A 20,487-nucleotide genomic window follows, 5' to 3' on the forward strand; every position below is an offset into this window, starting at 1 on the left:
ACTTAAGTACGTAACAAACATGAACCGAAACTCAGTGTATTCTTGCCTCACAAACATTACAAATACTGTATATCTATAGAAAGCTTGAAATGTCTACTTTTAAAACCAATTCAAATGGAAAATAAATATTCTCAGATAATGTAATCTGTATGAAACATGCATATAGGCGAAAAATGTCCTTGAGTGCTACCTCATTAAAGTCAGAGCAATTACTAAGTTCTAGAAAGTCCTCCACATATCGCTCAATGGTCTGATTGTCCTGCCGGAGGTGCAGGATGTGAAGTGCTGGGCTTAACATAAGCTAATGCATACTTACATCACCAAATATTACAATAAATTTTGAAATGAGTAATTTTGGCTGCTTTCCAAATGAAGCCAGTTAAACCATAACACTGGCTCTGTTCACACACCAGGGTTTCGCCAGAAATGCAGTTGTGAGTCCTGAAAGTTTACAGGTGTAAGTTCGGTTATGGAATGTGGGTGTCACTGCTGTAAACTACCATATAAAAAAATAATTATTTAAAAAATTTGTGCAGCCTGTAGGCCCCTCCCCAGTGTAGGCCCCTGGGCTTCAGCCCATGGAAGCTTGTGTGTTAATGCGCCCCTGATTACGTGCAGTAACTGACAATAAACTAGCCTGTTTAAGCTCATAGATTTTTCTCAGACAAGTCATGTCTCCAGGTGGCCAATTGTGATATTTAATCAAATTCCTGTGTGAAGTGAAAATGTCAAAAAGAAAAATGCTGCACATGGTTTCATATTTTCACTTTTTCTCTTTTGAAAGTATTATGAAAGAACCTAAAAAATTTAATAGATTTGATTATTGGAAGGAATTTTCTAGGTTCAGTAAAAGTAAAGTTCAGTCAACAGCATTTTTGGCATATTGTTGATTACCAGAAATAACTGACTCATACCTCATTTTCTTTTAGAAAAAAATATACTTTGCATAAGCGTTCTCTGGAAATCTAATTTAATTTAACAATTTGTGTACCCAGATGAAAACATATCCTTTAGCTTAGGGCTCTGCTGGGTCACAGGTTTTCCAAAGGGACAGCACTGTGTGTAGCCCTTCAGGACAGAGAACTGCTCCATTAGTCAAGCACCTGGCTCTCCCTCAATTAATTCTTAATGCACAGGGGTATGAGTGAAATAACTCTCTGGTAAAATTAAAAGAATAAATAATTTTTTTTTCAGCCCAGTGTGTATTTCCTTGTGTGAACAAAGAAAAAAAAAATCAAACCCCTTTCCATCAGGATGTTTGATTTATTTAATTGAAATACAAGCTACAAATAAAGTTAACATACATTTACAATGCATTTGAATCACGTGTTACATGTATAGTGTCTGTGGTCTTTAGGATGCCCAAGAAAATCTTTTCAAAAATCTTGGTTTAAAATGCTTGTGCCATTAAATGTATTCTTAGAAATCTTCATGTTGGTTTCTGAAAAATGTCTCAGGTTAGGACTGTAACCCTGGTACCCTAAGATTGACACTGTGGGGAACATCCTCAGCGTGACAGGTGTCTGAAGCATGAGTGAAAAACACGCCAATTAGTTGACTGACAACAGTCCATGACGTCACATGCAGAGTGCCGGTAAGTTTAAAAAGGTGCCTTTTATACACGTCATCAACTCTTTTGTCTGAAGGAGACATGGACAGTGTCTCCTTCCCCTTCTCAGGGAACCAGGGTTACAGTCATTGCCATCAAAAACTCAACCCCTAGGGAAAAATCAGAGGAGCTCCCTAATTTGATGGCAATGACATGTTGGAGTACACATTTATGATGAATGTGGATGGAAGCTTTTTCTTCAGCGCATACTCGTGACCCTCTTCACTGCCATTATAAAGCTTGTATGCGTCAGGATATTTATTAATATTTCTCAGATTGTGTTCATCAGAAAGAAGAAAGTCACATACACCTCGGATGGCTTGAGGGTGAGTAAAGCTTGGGGTAATTTTCATTTGAAAGTGAACAAATCCTTTAAATACTCTAAAACAATTAGGGGATAGTGCTCACTCCCTGAGCACTCTAATTTTGCAGTTGTCCAGGCTCTAAAAACCCCAAGGAACTGCAGGGGAGTGTAGGTCGTACTTAAAGACCACAATGTAACTGAGGGAGGGCAGCACAACTTTGCCTTGTGTAAAAGGCACTCTACCTAAGTCCTGCTATAGCTTGCGCTTCATCTTTTTCTTTTAGCACCAGAAGATAGCATGTGACAGATGGACAGACACCCACAGGTGAATTTCCTCTACTTGTTAGCATTGTCAAATCAAGGCCATAGTAGAGCCTCCCAAGGGGGAGCTATATCCCTACTTCAAGACCCAACAGTAGTTGGGAAGGGAGGTAAACAAAGTAGAAGGAATGATACAACCCCTCCATTCATCTTGCATCAACCCTCAGGGCTATCCTACGGCAAGATATGTCCCTGACAAGGGAAGGCAGGTTGCAGTTTGCCAATAGCTCTCATCAACCATACTCTAACCCCAAGGAGGACGCAGGGGAGCTCATGCCCAACTTAAAATCCCCAGCTGGGAGAGAGCAGCTCAACCATGACTTGAATAAAGGCACTCCTTCAGGACCCGCTATATGTAGCACTCTAGTCCATTGCTAACTATAGTATTGAATATGGGTCATAGTAGAGCAACTTATGAAGCACAGATCCAAAGGGGAGCATATATCCCAACTTCAAGACCCAACAGTAGTTGGGGAGGGAGGGCAATGATGTAAAGGAAGGCAATACTTCCCGACATAACTCTGTTCATCCTGCATCCACCCTTAAGGGGGTACTTACCAAGCAACCCATTCACAGGGGTGCATAGTTCTACTTTAGACCCTAAGAAAGGGGAGAATATAGCTCAACCCTGGAAAAACATTTTTTCAGGATATCAGAGCAGAGCAAGAGAAAAGCCAGAGACAGAGACAGAGCCCTTGGGAGAGAATAAAGCAAGAGCTTACCACAAATACAACGCAATGAGCGCATCCAGCTTTATCTTACACACGCAAATAAACAAGTGACTCCTGAAGACAAAAAAGCTGATGATGTGTATTACAGGGACCCTTTTATACTTCCGGGTGCTCTGCTTGTAACGTCATGGACTGTCGTCAGCTAATTAATTGGCATGTTTCTCAAATGTGCTTCAGACACCGGTCACGCTGAGAGCATTCCCCATAGCGTCAATATAAGATGCAGTGTCGAATGAAAGATGAAAAATGAAAGATGAAAACACCTTGAATACATATTAGTCTTCATTATTCATTCTTTTATACTATTTTAAAAGCTGTAGGGAATTTTTAACTAACCTTGTGAAATTATCTGATCTGGGGCTGTATTCATAATACAATTTAATACAATTTACAATTTTCTCCTAACTTGCCGATTTAGGAGAAACTCTTAAAAATAATGTGCCAGTCCTAAATTTAGGACTCCTAAATTTTTGCTCTAAGAGTATTTCACAAAGCTTTTTAGCTCTAAAACTAGCTCCTAAGTCTATGAAACTTTACAAGTAGTCAAAAGGACTTTTAAGTCACTAAGACCTAATCACAAACAATCCTAATGGTCATTGCTGCCAATCCGCCTCAGCAACCCACCCAAAGACACTGACACCACTGAGGCAATAGCGATAGAGCCTTGGACGCTGAACTTTTTCTTCATAAATGCAATACATATTTTGATTTATAGATTGTAATTATGATAAAACGCCAAAAATAAATATTTAATACATAAATAAATAATGTCAGATTACCTGTTGCAGTTGTTTTCACAAGTTCACAGTTAAAAAAGATCAAATACAGTAAAAAATATATATAATAAGTGTATTTGGCATGCTGTCCAATGGGATCGAGGGCTTCAAGCTTGGAATTTAGCCCAAACCCAAAGTTCTTCACCATGTCCCCAGCTGAGAGTGAGGAAAGGGTAGGTGGAGGGATGCAGAAAACTGTCAAGGTAACCAGGTGAGGTGTCTAGTCTCATCTATGTATATTTACCTCCTCTCAATCTGATTAGATAGACCTTTGAACGTTCTTCTTGAATTCTGCATTTACTTGAGATGCAGACATGTAAGAGGCAGACAATTAGCTGAACATATAGGCCTACTAGTTTAATAAGTGACACTTTGCCTACATTTTAAAACTTTTATTTGAATATGGCAACATTTTTATTTTAAAATCTTGATTTGAATATAGCAACATTTGTATTTTAAAACCTTTTATTTGAATATGGCAACACGATAGCTCATTCTACAATATTTCTATGATTAAATGACAGATGACAGATTCCTCCCATCAGCCAATCACTGTGTGCATAGTTAGTAAGCATGTTGACATCATCCATAGCAACGAGGTCTACCCCGCCCTTTTCTTAGCTTAAGAGTTCTCACTATTCCTTAGTAAAAGTTTGTCTCAGCAGCTTTGTGAACAGGTTTTAAGAGAAAACTCTTAATTAACAATTTTTACTGCCATTTAGGAGAACTCTTAGTGGTAAGATCAAATGTTTTGGTGAATACGGCCTCTGATATATTATAAGAAACCTACTAACCTCTGAGGCATAATTTTCATGTTTTTTTTACATTTATTTTTGTTTTAATGTTTTTACTTTTTTTTAGAAAGTTAAAAAATTAAATGTAAATAAAAGTATAAATGTATACCACATGCCCAAATATGGGTGATTTATAAACTGCCAATATAATCTGATTTGATAATCTGATTCTATAATCATAGGTAAATCTTGCATATAACCTGACCTTACACTACATGTTAATAATTATTTATACACCAAGAGTATATTCACAATAACATGATTTGTTCCATATTTGTCATGTAAAGCTTTAAGCAGTATAGTACAGGCCATCTGTCTTCCTCTAATGTCTGCAAGTCAGGAAACTGCTGGAGGATCTCATATAGGACAACGGCACAGGGTGGGGGGTCACTTTATGTCAGGGGCCCTAATTAAAATTTTTTGGTAAAGAGGACAGTTAGTCAGGCTGAAGGTCAAAATAGGAGCTATAAAGTAATATAGGTGATTTATAGTATTTTACTTTGTTTACCCACAGCGATGTCTTTGTGTCATGGCCCACAACAAATTTTGGTTATATGGACGTGTACGGAAACCTCAAATACAGTCATTTTAATAGGAATTTGTGTGATTGGGAATTTCGAATGAGGATAAAATATATTACCCATGCAGATTAGACAATAAGTTTAAGTTTGTCATGCAGATTCGCTGTGTTGACCTTTAAAAGTGACTTCTGTGTGAGTTGTGCTTCATACATCACTACACTACTGACAAAAGACAATGAACCTTTTTTGCTTTTTTGCTGATGTGACCATACCTTTAGATGTAGAATCATCAAAATTGTACAAAGTTCCACTTTCAGGGTCATTTTATAACTGGAAGTGTTTGTGTCTCTGTCCTAAATCTTTTTTAGGGACTACCAAGATAAGTATTGTGTGCACACAGAACATTTCAGGTTTAAAACTTCTCTTATTTATTTATTTATTTATTTATTTATTTTTTATGTGGGTGTGAATGCGATTTTTGCGATTTGACCTAACAAAAAATAAGTATACTTCAAGTTCATTTTATTAAGCATACTTAAGTAAAGATCAAGTATATTTTTAATTATACTTTATGTAGTAAGTATACTACTATCAATGTACTAGTAGTATACTTGTAAGTGTACTATTTCAGTAACTATTTGGGACTAAATTGGCCCACTTTAAAATTATTCTTTAAAGTATACTTGTCACATGTCTCTCATGTTTTCTGTGACCTAGTTGTCCCTCCATTCTATTTAATTAGTCATTTCTTTCACCTGTGGTCATGTGACAAGAACCAAACGAAGAGCTTCGGCCTTTCCGTAACAACACCGAAAGCTCAGCTGATCATAACTGTACAGGGCGGGGTTTTATTTCTCATCTCCATATAAATATATTTAGTAGTAGAGCTAATGCAAGGAATGGAAGAAATCAATTTTTCTTTTGCTGAAACTTCCTAGTCATCATGGACAGATGGAGAGCACAGCTCATGGTTGCATAGCAACGACAGGCGCGAAAGCGCTTTGTAAAGAAGGAGAAAGCGACGCGGCCGCTTATGTGAAGCGATATGTGAATGGCCCCGTAGAACGTCAGCCTTTTCTTTGCATATCAGACATGTAGCAACTAAATAATAATAATAATAATAATAATAATAATTTAGTGGGCCAGAATATGTTTTATTTTTTAGATCAGTTGCGGGCCGGGTGGAGGGGGAGGGGGGCCGTAAATGGCCCGCGGGCCGGCAGTTTGAGACCATTGCTCTAACGCATCTCTTGAGGCCAGAGGAAGGAGGTTTACACACGCATCTCTTACTAGCTTGCCTCCATTACACTCACCCCCTAAACCAGGGCTCATCAACTGGCAGCCTGCGGGCCAAATCCGGCCCGCCAATCATATTCATCTGGCCCGCGGCACCCCAATCTCCCTCCTCCTCTTTTCCTGGCGGTGCAGCTAAATTTGGTTAGATATCGTGGCTGCAGTGGTGCATGCAGCTGTACGGCTTTATACGTGCTGTTCGTACCATGCACGCTCCTCCGACTGACCTGAGAAACATTTACCGTGCGAATATTTTCAGCAGTTATTATGTGTGTCCCGATGGAACCAGCGATATCAGTCATTCGTGAATTAATCATTATTTTGTCTCGATTCTTTTCCGTGAATTGACCAAACGTGCTTGCATAATGATCTGAAAAGATTTGGATTCATTCAGACTGCTCTGTCACTGAATCAAATACAGAACAAATATCGCTGTTTTCAGGCGTTTCAATAGTTTAATTTACACTACGCAGCACGGCCCAGTGGATAACGGAATGAAAGATTAAAGGAGCCGCATTTATTCCCGGTCACTATTATTAAACAGCGTTGCGACATCAAGTGAGACATTTTTCAATTCGACACACACCTCTTAAACTTCAAATGCCTTAATGATTAAACTAGTTTTAAATCTGATGAAACAGCCTGAACATTCCCAACAAGACTGATGAGGAAAACAGGAGAAACATGCCATGAATGAAGATAAGACTTTTAAATCCCAAAATCACCACACTAACACACAAACTTTTACCATGAATAAACTGTAGTAAATTACCATGGTTTGTGGAAATGTGGAATATTTATATTGAAAACTATGTTAGCCATTTATATTGCAATATATTTATTAGGTGGGTAGGGGAATATATAATTAATTTCTTTGTGAAGATGTGTATAGTTTTTACCTGTGTTTAGGTGTTTTTATAGACCTATATAACATATCATAATATAGCTAATATCATTTGACAGTGGTAGAGAGTAGCCATGTATGGTTTCACCTGTGGTTACCATGTCTCACTGTGATGATATTTTCATTTAAACCTTAATAATTAATAAAAGTTTTTTTTTTTTTTTACCAATAAGCCCCCCCCCCCCCCCCCCCCAAATAGCAACACGCCAACAATGCGCAGAACACAAACAGATGAGCGTGAGTGCATTTGCTATTTAAACAACGTGGCGCAGAACGTGAAAATGATAACTGCGTCGGGCTGAAACTAGCAAAAAACACGCCCGGTGTATGATAGGGCCCTTAGAATGTATATTATTCTGGTTAAAATTGGTATATTCCTGTGTACATGGAATGAGCATATTTTGAATAAACTAAGACATATCTCACTCTAAAAGTGTACTTTTAAGTGGCACATTCATAACTAGAATATTAGCAAATTCTGATATTATTCAGATATTATGTGCATGGAAACATGGTCACAAAGGAATATTTGATAATTGTTTCCACTGCTTAAATTATTGGTACCATTAGCTACCAGTCCAGCACTATATCAGATCTCTTTTATAAAGCCATATCCAACATCTATTCATATCATCAGACATCCTTTATAAAAGCTGCAGTAATTCCACAGCACTGACCGTAGCCAGAGCTGTCAACAGCATCAAAGCGCTGTTTTATCACAACACCTTGTGATATTTTTAGTTAAACCAATTTTAACCAATTCAGCTAAAAATGGGCCCCAAAACAAGTAAGGTAAATAAGGTTACCCAAAGTCAAACAGGTTTGTCCTCTAAAAACCACTGACTCAATACTCATCAAACACACCATGTATGACCCGAGGCCACCTCAGGCAAACGACACCACATGTCTATTATCTTGTGGAGTAATTAATTTCCTTGCCACTTTAAACAGCATCTCATTTTGCACCATTATAGCCACAACCTCACATCAACAAGGCACATGACCATAATGGGACATCAAGCAGGGCAAAGCAGTTGAAAGCCAATTCTCCTCCAAACAGGCCAACAGCCACTTCATCAAACACACTGACATAAATAATTACAAGCCCCTGAGAATGCTTTTATTTTACTGCCTCAGAATCCTGCAATATGCAGTGCTTTCTTGCAGTAAATATCTAAATGAAAAAAAATTTAGATTATAAATAATGTTATTTATGTCCTTTATACAGTATGTCATTCAGGTTGAGATCAAGCATTTATATTGGCAAAACTTAGTCAATTTAGAAAGCTTGATCAGCTAAGGGTGCATTTGCCTGTGGTGACTTTGCACCCATTTCACAACATGAAGGGTAAACAGAAAAACGATCCATGAAATCTATTTGAAACTCATGTAAGCATCAAATCTGCACAAATACAATACTATATAGATCTGCTACCTCCTGTAAAGGTTCAGGACACAAAACAACACAGAGCAAGTTAACTGATGAGCAAATCAAATTTTATGACCTTGAAGTGATTTTTTTCAGTGTTTGACGTCTGTTAGTTGTAAATTTGTCAGTATGTGAGTGAGAAATGCTGACGTAGAAATACCTCAAAGTACCAAAAGAGAAAAAAGAAAGGGGGAGGTTGGGTGTTTTTCTCACGTCTACATCCTTTATTTTTCCCTTTGGATTCTGCCTTTGGAAAATACCACTTTTGTCTAACTGGGAGTATATGTTTTATAATATAATAATTTCAGATGATGACCTTTACTCTGTGTTTTTAAGCTTTATTCCACCTTCTCTATTTTGAGAAGCATACTTTGTTCTTCACTTTTGCGGGTCATATTTTACATCATAGGTACATTACATTTTGACATTTGCTCGAGCAAACTTTCCCTCATGCATTATGTAAATTTTGCTCACTGAATTTTATTTGCCTCTTTTACTCTAATTAATAATGCAAACGCTTATGTTGCTAATGTATAATGGAATTCCAATTAGTCATGCAGTCAAGGGACCAACTATGCATACTGACTTATCTCTGGTGTCAGACGAGAAGGCTAATCACATTCTTCAGATGGCTTATTCCCATGCTTGAAAGTCACGTGGTTTGATTGTAACAGCGCTTTGATGCTGTTGACAGCTCTGGCTACGGTCAGTGCTGTGGAATTACTGCAGCTTTTATAAAGGATGTCTGATGATATGAATAGATGTTGGATATGGCTTTATAAAAGAGATCTGATATAGTGCTGGACTGGTAGTGCAAAGCAGTGGAAACAATATCAAATATTCCTTTGTGACCATGTTTCCATGCACATAATATCTGAATAATATCAGAATTTGCTAATATTCTAGTTATGAATGTGTGAGTGAGATATGTCTTAGTTTATTCAGAATATGCTCATTCCATGTACACAGGAATATACCAATTTTAACCAGAATCTACATTCTAAGGGCCCTATCATACACCAGGCACAATGCGATTCCAGGCGCTTAGCAAGTGTTTTTTGCTAGTTTCAGCCCGACGCAGTTATCATTTTCACGTTCTGCGCCACGTTGTTTAAACAGCAAATGCACTCACGCTCATCTGTTTGTGTTCTGCGCATTGTTGGCGTGTTGCAATTTTGAGGCATTTTGGTGCATTAGGAATATGCACCTATAGGTGGGTGCACGACGCACATACAGTCTACTTGTTACACACACAGGGATGTGCAGCAGCACACAAACATGCCAAATATTACAAATAAAAGGATTACAATGTAAAATATTATTATTGTGTACATAAAGATAAAAATGCATGTCATAATGGATAGTCATTGCATGTATCAGAATTGCCTATTTGCAGTAATGACAAATGAAATTGGCTAATTATTTGACCAATCGTGGCAATACACAACAGTCAGGATGAGGGTGTCTATATTCCGCCATGTAAATAGCAATCTGCCATGGTGCAAGCACACCTGGCTTTTAAAGGGAATGGGAGATGACGTCCTCATTGGTTTATTGCATGTTATGCCCCAAAAACACCCATGACTCATTAAGAGACTAGGTACAACCCTTTTGGATTCGGATGCCCTAAGTGCACTTGCACCATATGCTTCAGACCATGCGCTTAGATCGTTAAAATAGGGCACCAAAACATGAAGGTTTCAAAAGGGGTTTTTCGCAGTGATGCCAAATAAGAACCAATTTGAGTTCCCCAAAAGAACCTTTTTTTTCTGAAGAACACTTTAATGAAAAGGTTGCATGGATGCTAAATGTTCTTCATGGAACTATAAAGAACATTTATTTTTAAGACATTAATCAGAAGAGGAATATGTGCATGTAAATGTGATCAATGGAGCTCTGAAAATAGATGTGGGGATATTCTTTCACAAAATATTTGGATATGATAAACAAAAAAAAAAAAGACTCTTTCGTCATTCTGTAGTCTGATGTGGACTGTACACAGAATGTCATTGACACGCTGGGTGCTTTTAAATGTTTGGAAGTTATTATCAGTCTATTATAATAAGCACTTCTAAGATAATTACTGGATTCGGCAAAGTGCAGTATTTGAGGTTCATTGCATTTTGTCTTAATAACAATGAGTTAAAAGTCCTGGGTTGTATCTAAAATTATGTCAGTTTCTTTAACTTCATATTAAGTGTTTTCAGAGTTTCCAGTTTTATTTTTTGTTCTAATTACTTTAACCTCAAAGTAGACAGGTTTAATTTCTTCTTTTGTCTGAACACAGTCATTTAAATAAGTCTGCACTTTATTAATTATAGAATGTAATTGCAGGTCTAATTTGATTTAATAGTGACTAATTACCAGCTACAGAAACTTATTTGCACAGTATAGACAAGTTGATAACAAAACAACATTCACAAACATTCCCACAAGCCCACCCATAATGCTGCCTGTAGGTCAATGATCTTTATTATTGTAAGCTGTGGGTGGCTGTGGGAAATGCTGTATCAGCGTTTAGTACAGTTACAGTTTCTCTCTCTCTTTCTCTCTAGTAATCAATGCACATTCTGTACAACGGGGTGTTTCCTGGGTTGGCACAGTCCGATCACTTGAAATAGTCTCAGTCTAAATGAAACATTGTACAGAGCAGACATACTATAAACAAAGTTAATGAAAAATGATTTTTAATGTGCTATTTATGTTGAGGCTTTCTATAACACAATGAAGGTGCGGTTTCCGCTAAGTTATTGCCAAAATGTAGAAGAACTAGGGACAGAGCTTAAGACAATGAAGCTACCCTTGTGAAAAAGCAGCACACTTTAGCATACTTGTAAAAAAAAATACTTAGAGACATAATATACTTGAAAAGAAAATACCGTATGTAATGTTTTCGGTCACTTAATTGCATGTCAAATTAAAGTTAAAATTCATATCAAATGAAGTCTGCTTATTGACAGTCTGCTTTTTGGCAGACAAGTTTATCTTTATATAATCTTTATGTAATTTCATAAATCACTTTGAAATACAGTATGTACACAAATATGTACAGATAAGTAAGTACATTTAATATAAGCAGCTGATAGAAAATCAATTTAATATGTAGGCTATTCAGTAATAAAATCATGGCTAATGATGAAAATATGGCAATTCATGTATTTTAAAATAAATATCAAAGTATATTACAATGCTAATTAAACATTTTCCTTGGCGCCGTGATAGCCTTGTGGGCAGCATGCCGACATATAGCGCTGTTGCGCTTCGGGGGACCCGAGTTCGAGTCCCGGTTCGCGTGGAAAAATACTGAAACTCTTTGGTCATTTTTGAGTGAGATGCTAACGGTCTAATCAGATTTAATGAACTATGCTAAGCTATGCTAAAAGTGGTACCGCCAGACCCGGAGATCTGCTGAATGGATTCGAAAACTGTAAAACTCAACTGTTTAATTCTAGGGGAGTTGGAAAATGAGCCTATTTTCAAAAAAAGTGGAGTGTTCCTTTAAGCAGTGTTGCCAAGTCTGTGGTTTTCCTACGGAATTTGGCTACTTTTTTGTCCTCGGGTTGTAGCAAGACCCCCCCACCCCCCAGAATATGATTTTTAACCCCCAGAACATAATTTTTACCGGGAAACCCCTACAGAATGCGATTGGGCTAGTTTTGACCATGGATAGTTTTTAAATAGCAATTGGGCTGGTTTTGTTATGCAAAACTGGCAACCCTGCCTTTAAATGCCCACTAAAATGCCTTGAAACGAACAGCATTATTCAATGTGTTGATGTATTAGAGTGCCCCAGGGATGACGTGTTTTTGTAGGCCAACCCGGAAGTTAGTGGCGCACGGGTTCCCTCGGTTGAAAGCCTATGCATTTTTCCCATAGACTTTTGGAAAATCGCAGAAAATAAGCTCTGTGTTTAACAAAGGGTTATGACACTTACACGTTTTGTCTATCAAGATAATCTTTACAAGTTAACACAACATTTATACATTTTGAAGCCTAAATAAAGTCGTCAGATATAAAAGGCTAACAGTAGGCTATAAACGGACTACAGCACACCATGGTCGCGGATCAATGTCGTCACCACCAAGCTTCCTCAAACTTTATTTAGAAAACAACTTTATTTAAAAACATGCTCGCTGATTATGATCTGCGCTGTTATTAATACTTATCCACTTTTTCATGAGAAATGCTGTCCAAATGTCCCGTTTTTAATGATGACGTCTAAAGTCCCCGCCAAAGGAAGTAGTCTCTTTTAGCAATTTGTTGGCAACCGCCGATTTTAAGACACAGTAAAAGTTTTAAAAAATCACAAGTGGGATATAACTGGTGTGTTTTATGTCATAGATCAAAACGTGAAAGTATTTAGAGGCTTTGTTAACCACAGACCTTATTTCAGGCGATTTAGCAAAAACCCATTAAAAAAACCCATAGACTTGATGGCGTTGGAACCGGAAGTCCTAAAATGCTAACTCGCTTCTGGATTTTGCCTACAAAAATGCGTCATCCCTGAGGCACTCTATTTCCACTGAAACAGGAAGACAGGGCAGGACATATCGAACAGCACCTCCCCTTTTTTAAAATAGCGTTTTCTTTAAATCACAGATTGGCTAGAGCCGCTGAGCTCGTAAAGCCACAGTTTCCTCCTAATCTCTAATCGTTTCACCTCCTAATCTCCTCTATATCGCTTTAAAATATACCATTCTGGACCGGAGCAGACTGTGTGCACGTTGCGGTGGTTCACGTGACACTAACGTGAAACCAGACTTCATTCACCCATATGGAACGCATATTTACACTGTCTGAATTGTTCCCTATCCCCTATATAGTGCACTATGTGCCATTCACCATGTACAAAAGAGTAAATGTATGACCAAATGACCGATTTCAGATGCAGCTTCAGCATTTATTTATAATGTAGGGGCAGGACGCTTCAGATTCTAGAGAGCATTTGATTGGACATAAAATTTGATGAGAAGCTGAAGTGCAGAGTGATGTCATCAAAATCATTGATCCATATTGGCGGAAGTGAGAGAAATGTATACGTTTTGAAAGCTTATATCATCTAAATGCAAATTTTATCTTCATACTAAAAGCCAAAAAACTTTGAGAAGCCAATTTTGATTTCATGGGGACCTTAAGTATACTGCAGGTATGGCTTTTTGTTCATAAACACATGAATGTGTGTGTGATTGGGGGAGAGCGTCGTATCATTTTTGGATTCTTTTCATTTTTTATTTTTGGCAGTCATTGCCTGTACCTCCAGTGAATGACAATCCACTTATCTGCTACGGGAAGTGCTTGAGAATGACTGTGCCATTGCTAAAACACCATGTGCTCCAGTGTACCCAGTCGTAAGCCTTGGAAAGAATGTTATTTCTCTGACACACTTCCCCTGCTAATAACTTTGATGTGGGTGAGACAATGAGTACATGTGTCACGCCTTGACTGTTGGAATTTAAGCTAAAAAAATTCTGTATTGAAATAGACGGTAGTATATCAAGCCACATATGCAAATTGGTTTCAAGTATCAGTTCTCGTACATTGCGTACAGTCCCATGAGCATTTTGACATCACATCACCATGGTGATGGAGAACTTGACCAGTGTGTGTCAGCAATGGTGGTCAGGTTTTAATGGTTCTTACACTAATGTGTACCTGATGTACGGCAAGTCAATCAGCTGTGTTTCAGTAACCATGGTGACAGCGTCCACATCTTGTTTGTGTTTGAGGGAAAGGGGAGAGCAAATGATGGAAAAGAGAAAAAGAAAATAAATGTTGGATTACTTTATAACACAAAGCAATTTTTAGATTGAGTCTGGTGCCTCTCTCAAAACTGGAATAAATGAGGCCGCTAAAACACATTAAAATTGTGGTTCTACTGTGCTACTATGTAATGCTAATATCCAACATTAATGGACTTTCCCTATAAATTTAAATCCTTTTATGCAAAGTAGCTCAAAATAGAGAAAGTTCTACAGCGTGGGGTGAGTAATTTCTCATTATTTACATCAACTGATTTGAGTATATGCTACTAACATAAGTATCTTTGGCTGAAAATGTTTGGTTTTGTTCAAAGCATAAAATTTTACGTTTTTTTTCAAAGGATAACAGCTCTCTAAATGACAAATCTTACCTTTCATATTATGGCAATCTCGGGAACATTGCCTTTTAAAGCTAATAAATGAAACTGCAGTATAAATATCCACAACAAAGCCATGGGTCAATACAAGGTCAGCTCGGGCAACAGCATTTATAATCAAATAATAATCAAGAACTTTACACATAAAAATAAGTGAAAAGATTATTAAAACAATTTTTTAAATCTACTTAAAAGTAAAAAAGTAGGCCTAAATTAATAGTCAGTTATTACAAAGTGCATGTTTTTTTAAAAGTGTACTTGCATATGTTAAGAAGAAGAAGAAAGTGTACTCTCTTTAAAGGCACAATATGTAAGATTTTTATATTAAAATATCCAAAAACCACTTGCACAGTGTTATATATTTTGTTCAGCTGTGTATTTACATTATCCTAAATGTTTCCAAGAATTTGTAAATTCAGAGAAATTCACAATTTTAAATAATGCCCGTCCCTCCCTTGTCACTTGTCGCCTGTCAATGACGTAATATCTGCATTATCCATAGTTTCCTTGTACTGCACAGTAACCATGGCAACAGCTGCGTAACGTTTAGCAGCATGCTGATGTTGTTTCGTTCAAACATTATGGACCATGGCAAGCAAACTTTGGGACAAAAGGGGAGATAAAATGAGGAACAATATTGTGGTGTTTCCGCGATGGTGAGAGCTTTGCGACAAACTTTGACTTGATGCCGCACTTGCACGTTATTAGACAAGCAAGGTAAGCAAATGTAGGCTACATAACACTAGTCAATATTATATAGCCCAACACGATGAAATGTTAGAATATCATCAATATGATATTCTAATATTGATCTAGCTTACAGTTAGTCTCACATGCAGCCAACAAACTAATACGTTATAGCATACAACTTTCAATGCAGTTTAGTATGATAGTGTACGTGAGACCAAGTGAAACAGCGCTGCGTTACCTCACAATTTTAATTCGTCAAATAAACTGACCTGTATTAGTAGTATTTTAGCTTTGCAAGTAGTTCGGTAGAATGAAATGTCCTCATTCCTTTATATCCCATGGTACTCGCGTGTGGCACTGATATCTGTATCTCATTAGCAATCGCGCTCGCGATTCTCGGCCACGCCCTGCTTTATACCACAGTCATGTTAAAATCATGAATGCATTCACTCATCCATAACATTATTTCGCCATAAACATTATTAGATCCGTCGACAAGTTCCATGAGCCCACGCCCATTCCCTGCGTCATCAATCTACTGCTTTGTTATTGTTTTGAAGAGTTTAGTGACCCCTAAGCGGCGAAAAACAGCCTTTTATTTAATTCATATATTATCTGCAAGTACAGTTAAAAAAAAAAAAAAAAAAAGTATATTTTAAAGATTTTTTGGACACTACAAGAGCATGTTCAAATTAGGCATACTTCTTTTTCACACGGTTATCGTTCACGTCATATGACTAGCTATTAAAACAGTATTTAAACATTTACACATTGACTCATCCACTTTAACCCAGATTTTGGCTTTTTTTTTTAAAGATATGTCACACACATACACCGCTCCCCCCAAATCACCCATAGACATCAATGGGGGACTATAAAAAATTGCTTTTTGTTACATAATTTGTCAAAAAAATCAGCTACAATGCAGAAAACACACACAAAAAAATGAAGGGGCGATACCACAACATATCTCTGATGGTGTAAACACACACAACACCCCCACACACAAATCCCTCCAAACCCACAAAATCACTCATATGAAATGAAAAATCGGCTGCCATAAGTTGCTCTCTGTTACACAATTTGTCAAAAATAAAACAGCTACAATGCAGAACACACACAGAAATGATGGAGTGACACCACAACACATCCACGATGGAGAACAAATGCAAACACACACAACATACACACATATATAACACTATGCTCAGGTTTGACTGTAATAATGTGTCATAATTGCAAAAAAAATGATACTTCAGTACAAGAAATGCTAAATTTTGAAAAAGAGTCATTTTTTATTGTTATAATAATTATTTTATAATGTCTAAACATAAATCTAAATTAAAAAAAAACTTGTGAAAAGATGTATACCCATGAGGAAATGGCAAATGAGTGATTGAGTAATGCTTTGAAGCCATCTACTGGCTGTAGTTGAAATTTCATGTTATTATTTTAATTTTAAAAGTGTTTGTTCTCCAGTTGATGGCAGCAATCTTCCGTTAGGTTAAACCATGGCATTGTCCGTGTTATCTCGATGGATGAAAATGAGAAATTTGGATCTTTTTTAAAGTGAATTGTACATAAAAAGTAGTTTTTGTTTTAATAAAAACCTATTTTAAAAATATTTTAAAATGTATTTATATAAATTTATATAAATCTCCCCAACACTGCACAAATGTAGAGTAAAAACATTAATAAAGTGATTATTACATTTTATTTTATTTTATTTTTAAATACATTATTATTTAACAAAATCACATTTTATTGTCTCTGGAGACTTCAACATCCTGAGTGTACATTCAAAACAAACAGCGCATAAGGGTTAAGTACCACTCAAAAGACCTGTTTTATGACTAACATTACCTAAAACCCTGACCCCAACCTTTACATTACTGATTTCAGACTAATATTCAGAAGATATATATTTCCCAGGGGTACATCTTACTGTTTACTGTTGGCTTATCTTAATTGCCATCAATCAAAGTGTGTAATCAATATCCACTGGATATCTCAGCACGGTCTCTCCATGTGAGCACAAGACACTTTCACATTAGTACAATCTCTTACATAAAGGCAGTTCAGCGCGCTGGCAATCCTCCAGTGACCTTTTAGAGGCTAGTGCTCCACAGAGAGTCTTGGCTCTCTACTCAATCCCAAGTGCTGCCAGGTAAAGTGATCTCTAGGGTTAGAAAATAGACCGATCACGCTTACAAAATGAACCGTAATGTTTTATTACGAGCTCCTTGAATAACACAGCTCTACTCCGAGGCAATGCCAAAATGGAAGAACGCCAGCAGGCAGATATTTACCTACAATAGCTTTGAATGGGACTAGCATGAGTGCTATTAAGTTGTTCATCACATGCCAAATGATTTATAGAGATTTACTTGCTTGCTCACAGATCGAATGTCTTGATTATTGGACAATCCTCAAGACCAAAGGAATAGCTGGTCACAGGGCTTGCTGAAATTTTTTGGAAAGGATTTTGGCAGCACGTTGTCACAACTGCATGATAGTTTTCTGCTCCTGGAAAACACACACACTTGGACATACACTATGCCGTCACTGATACATCATGCCCACTATCAGTGACGCCTGTAGAATTTCAATATTGCTAAATATGACATGTGGCTCTTAGTAGTTTTCTATCACGTTAATTGGGGTTAATTAACGTTAAGAGTGTGCAATACTGTGAGAAACTTCTCTCTCTCTTTCTCTCTCACTCTCTCTCACACACGTTTAATTAGCTATCTAAATGGGGACAATGGTTTTCATACTGTACAAACTACCCCTAAACCTACCCATCACAGAAAACCTTTAATTACTTTATTTTTAAACCAGTTTTACAAACGAGGACGTCCCTAAAGGGAGGTTTTTGGAGATTTTGTCAGGTTTTGGTCACTTCTGGGTACAAGATTGTTGGGTTTTCATGTTTTATGGGGATTTTCCATGACATACTGATTTTTATATTGCCTAGCCCAAAACACAGTCCTCACAGAAAATTTTCTGCATTTTTACATTTTCAAAAAAACATCATTATGCATTATTTATAAGCTGTTTTCCTCATGGGGACCAAAAAACCCCCCAAAAAACATCAGGTGCTGGATTACATTGATACATCTTCCAGACGATTTTATCCTCAGCAACATATAAGGCATTCTATGTACTGATTCACACATTGACTGGGAATTGAACACATGACCTTAGCATAGCAACACGGTATGCCACTTCCTTTATAGACTGATAACATTAACATAATGATTTAATAACTCTGTCAGTGACTACGTTTACATGTGCACCAATAATGCGATTATTTCTAATAATTAGAGTCTTAATTGCAGTAAGATACATGACACGAGCAGAACTCTTCACTCCAGTTTACATGCAATTTTCATAATTCAGATTTTTCGCCAATACTTATGGTTATATCACACTTAGTTAGGTATGCATGTTACTGGCTATTGTTTTAATCCACTCATATCAAATTCAAAATACATTTTTTATGGACGTACTGGATTTTATTCGGCGCCGTGATGAACATCGCAATGCCGGGTTTGCCCACGCTGCCGTCGCGTTCTTCGCGCCATGTGGATGAAGGTACATGAGTAAATTTTTTGAAAGCATTATCCATATAAAACCGTATACATCCATATAAAACCGTTATTTACAGAAAGCACGTATGTATTCGTTTACTTACAGTGTTCGATGTAGCTGCTGTCAGATCCTATCAGACTGCTTTGTCAACAAAAGTTTCTTTGTGAACTCTCCATTACACTGTGCCTCGTTTACAAAAAAAAAAGAAAAAAAAGAAGAAGCTCAGAACAAACAGATAACCAGCTGTTTAAACAGGACACATCAAATTGAAAGGGTTAGTTCACCCAAAAATGAAAATAATGTCATTAATTACTCACCCTCATGTTGTTCCACACCTGTAAGACCTTCGTTCATCTTCGGAACACAAATTAAGATATTTTTGATAAAATCCGATGACTCAGTAAGGCCTGCATCGCCAGCAATAACACTCCCTTTTTCAATGCCCAGAAAGCTACTAAAAACATATTTAAAACTGTTAATGTGAGTACAGTGGTTCAACCTTAATATTATAAAGCGACTAGAATACTTTTTGTGCGCCAAAAATAACAAAATACTGACTTTATTCAACAATATCTAGTGATGGCCGATTTTAAAAAAAAAACTGCTTCATGAGGCTTCGAAGCTTTACGAATCATTTGTTTCGAATCAGTGGTTCGGAGCGTGTATCAAACTGCCAAAGTCATCATGAACTATTGAAGTTTCAAAACACATGACCTAACGAAGCTTCGTTTACTGAAATCATCGGATTTTTGGCGCTCTGAACCACTGATTCGAAACAAATGATTCGTAAAGCTTCGAAGCTTCATGAAGCAGTGTTTTGAAATCACCCATCACTAGACATTGTGGAATAAAGTCTCTATTTTGTTATTTGTGGCGCACAAAAAGTATTCTTGTTGCTTTATAATATTAAGGTTGAACCACTGTAGTCACATGAACTGTTTTAAATATGTCTTTAGCTTTATGGGCATTGAAAAAGGGAGTGTTATTGCTGGTGATGCAGGCCTCACTGAGCCATTGGATTTGATCAAAAATATCTTAATTTGTGTTCCGAAGATGAACGAAAGCCTTATGGGTGTGGAACGACATGAGGGTGAGTAATTAATGACAGAATTTAAATTTTTGGGTGAACTAACCCTTTAAACTTCCATGTTCCATCTTGTCAGCAGACTTAAAGGGTTAGTTCACCCAAAAATGAAAATTCTGTCATCATTTACTCACCTTCATGTCATTCCAACCCTTATAAGACTTTCGTTCATCTTCGGAATACAAATGAAGATATTTTTAATAAAATCTTAGAGATTTCTGTTCCTCCATTGACAGTCCACGCAATTACCACTTTGACGCTTCAAAAAGTTCAGAAAGAGATCTTAAAACTAATCCATATG

The 20,487-nt window shown here is 37.0% G+C and overlaps 1 protein-coding gene across 1 annotated transcript in view; it reads right to left on the reverse strand.

Annotated features, from left to right (window-relative positions):
* Window positions 1–15,934, reverse strand: part of adrb2b (adrenoceptor beta 2, surface b) — a 32,508-nt gene extending 16,574 nt beyond the window's left edge. The window contains exons 1-2 of the mRNA XM_048166707.1: window positions 15,778–15,934; window positions 14,335–14,392 (exon numbers count right to left, since the gene is read on the reverse strand). Coding sequence (XP_048022664.1) covers window positions 14,335–14,375 — 41 coding nt within the window. The 5' untranslated portion in view covers window positions 14,376–14,392; window positions 15,778–15,934. The remainder of the gene's footprint in view (window positions 1–14,334; window positions 14,393–15,777) is intronic.
* Between the last annotated feature and the right edge of the window lie 4,553 nt (window positions 15,935–20,487).

Source organism: Megalobrama amblycephala, linkage group LG18, assembly GCF_018812025.1.
Source record: "Megalobrama amblycephala isolate DHTTF-2021 linkage group LG18, ASM1881202v1, whole genome shotgun sequence".
Taxonomy (NCBI): domain Eukaryota; kingdom Metazoa; phylum Chordata; class Actinopteri; order Cypriniformes; family Xenocyprididae; genus Megalobrama; species Megalobrama amblycephala.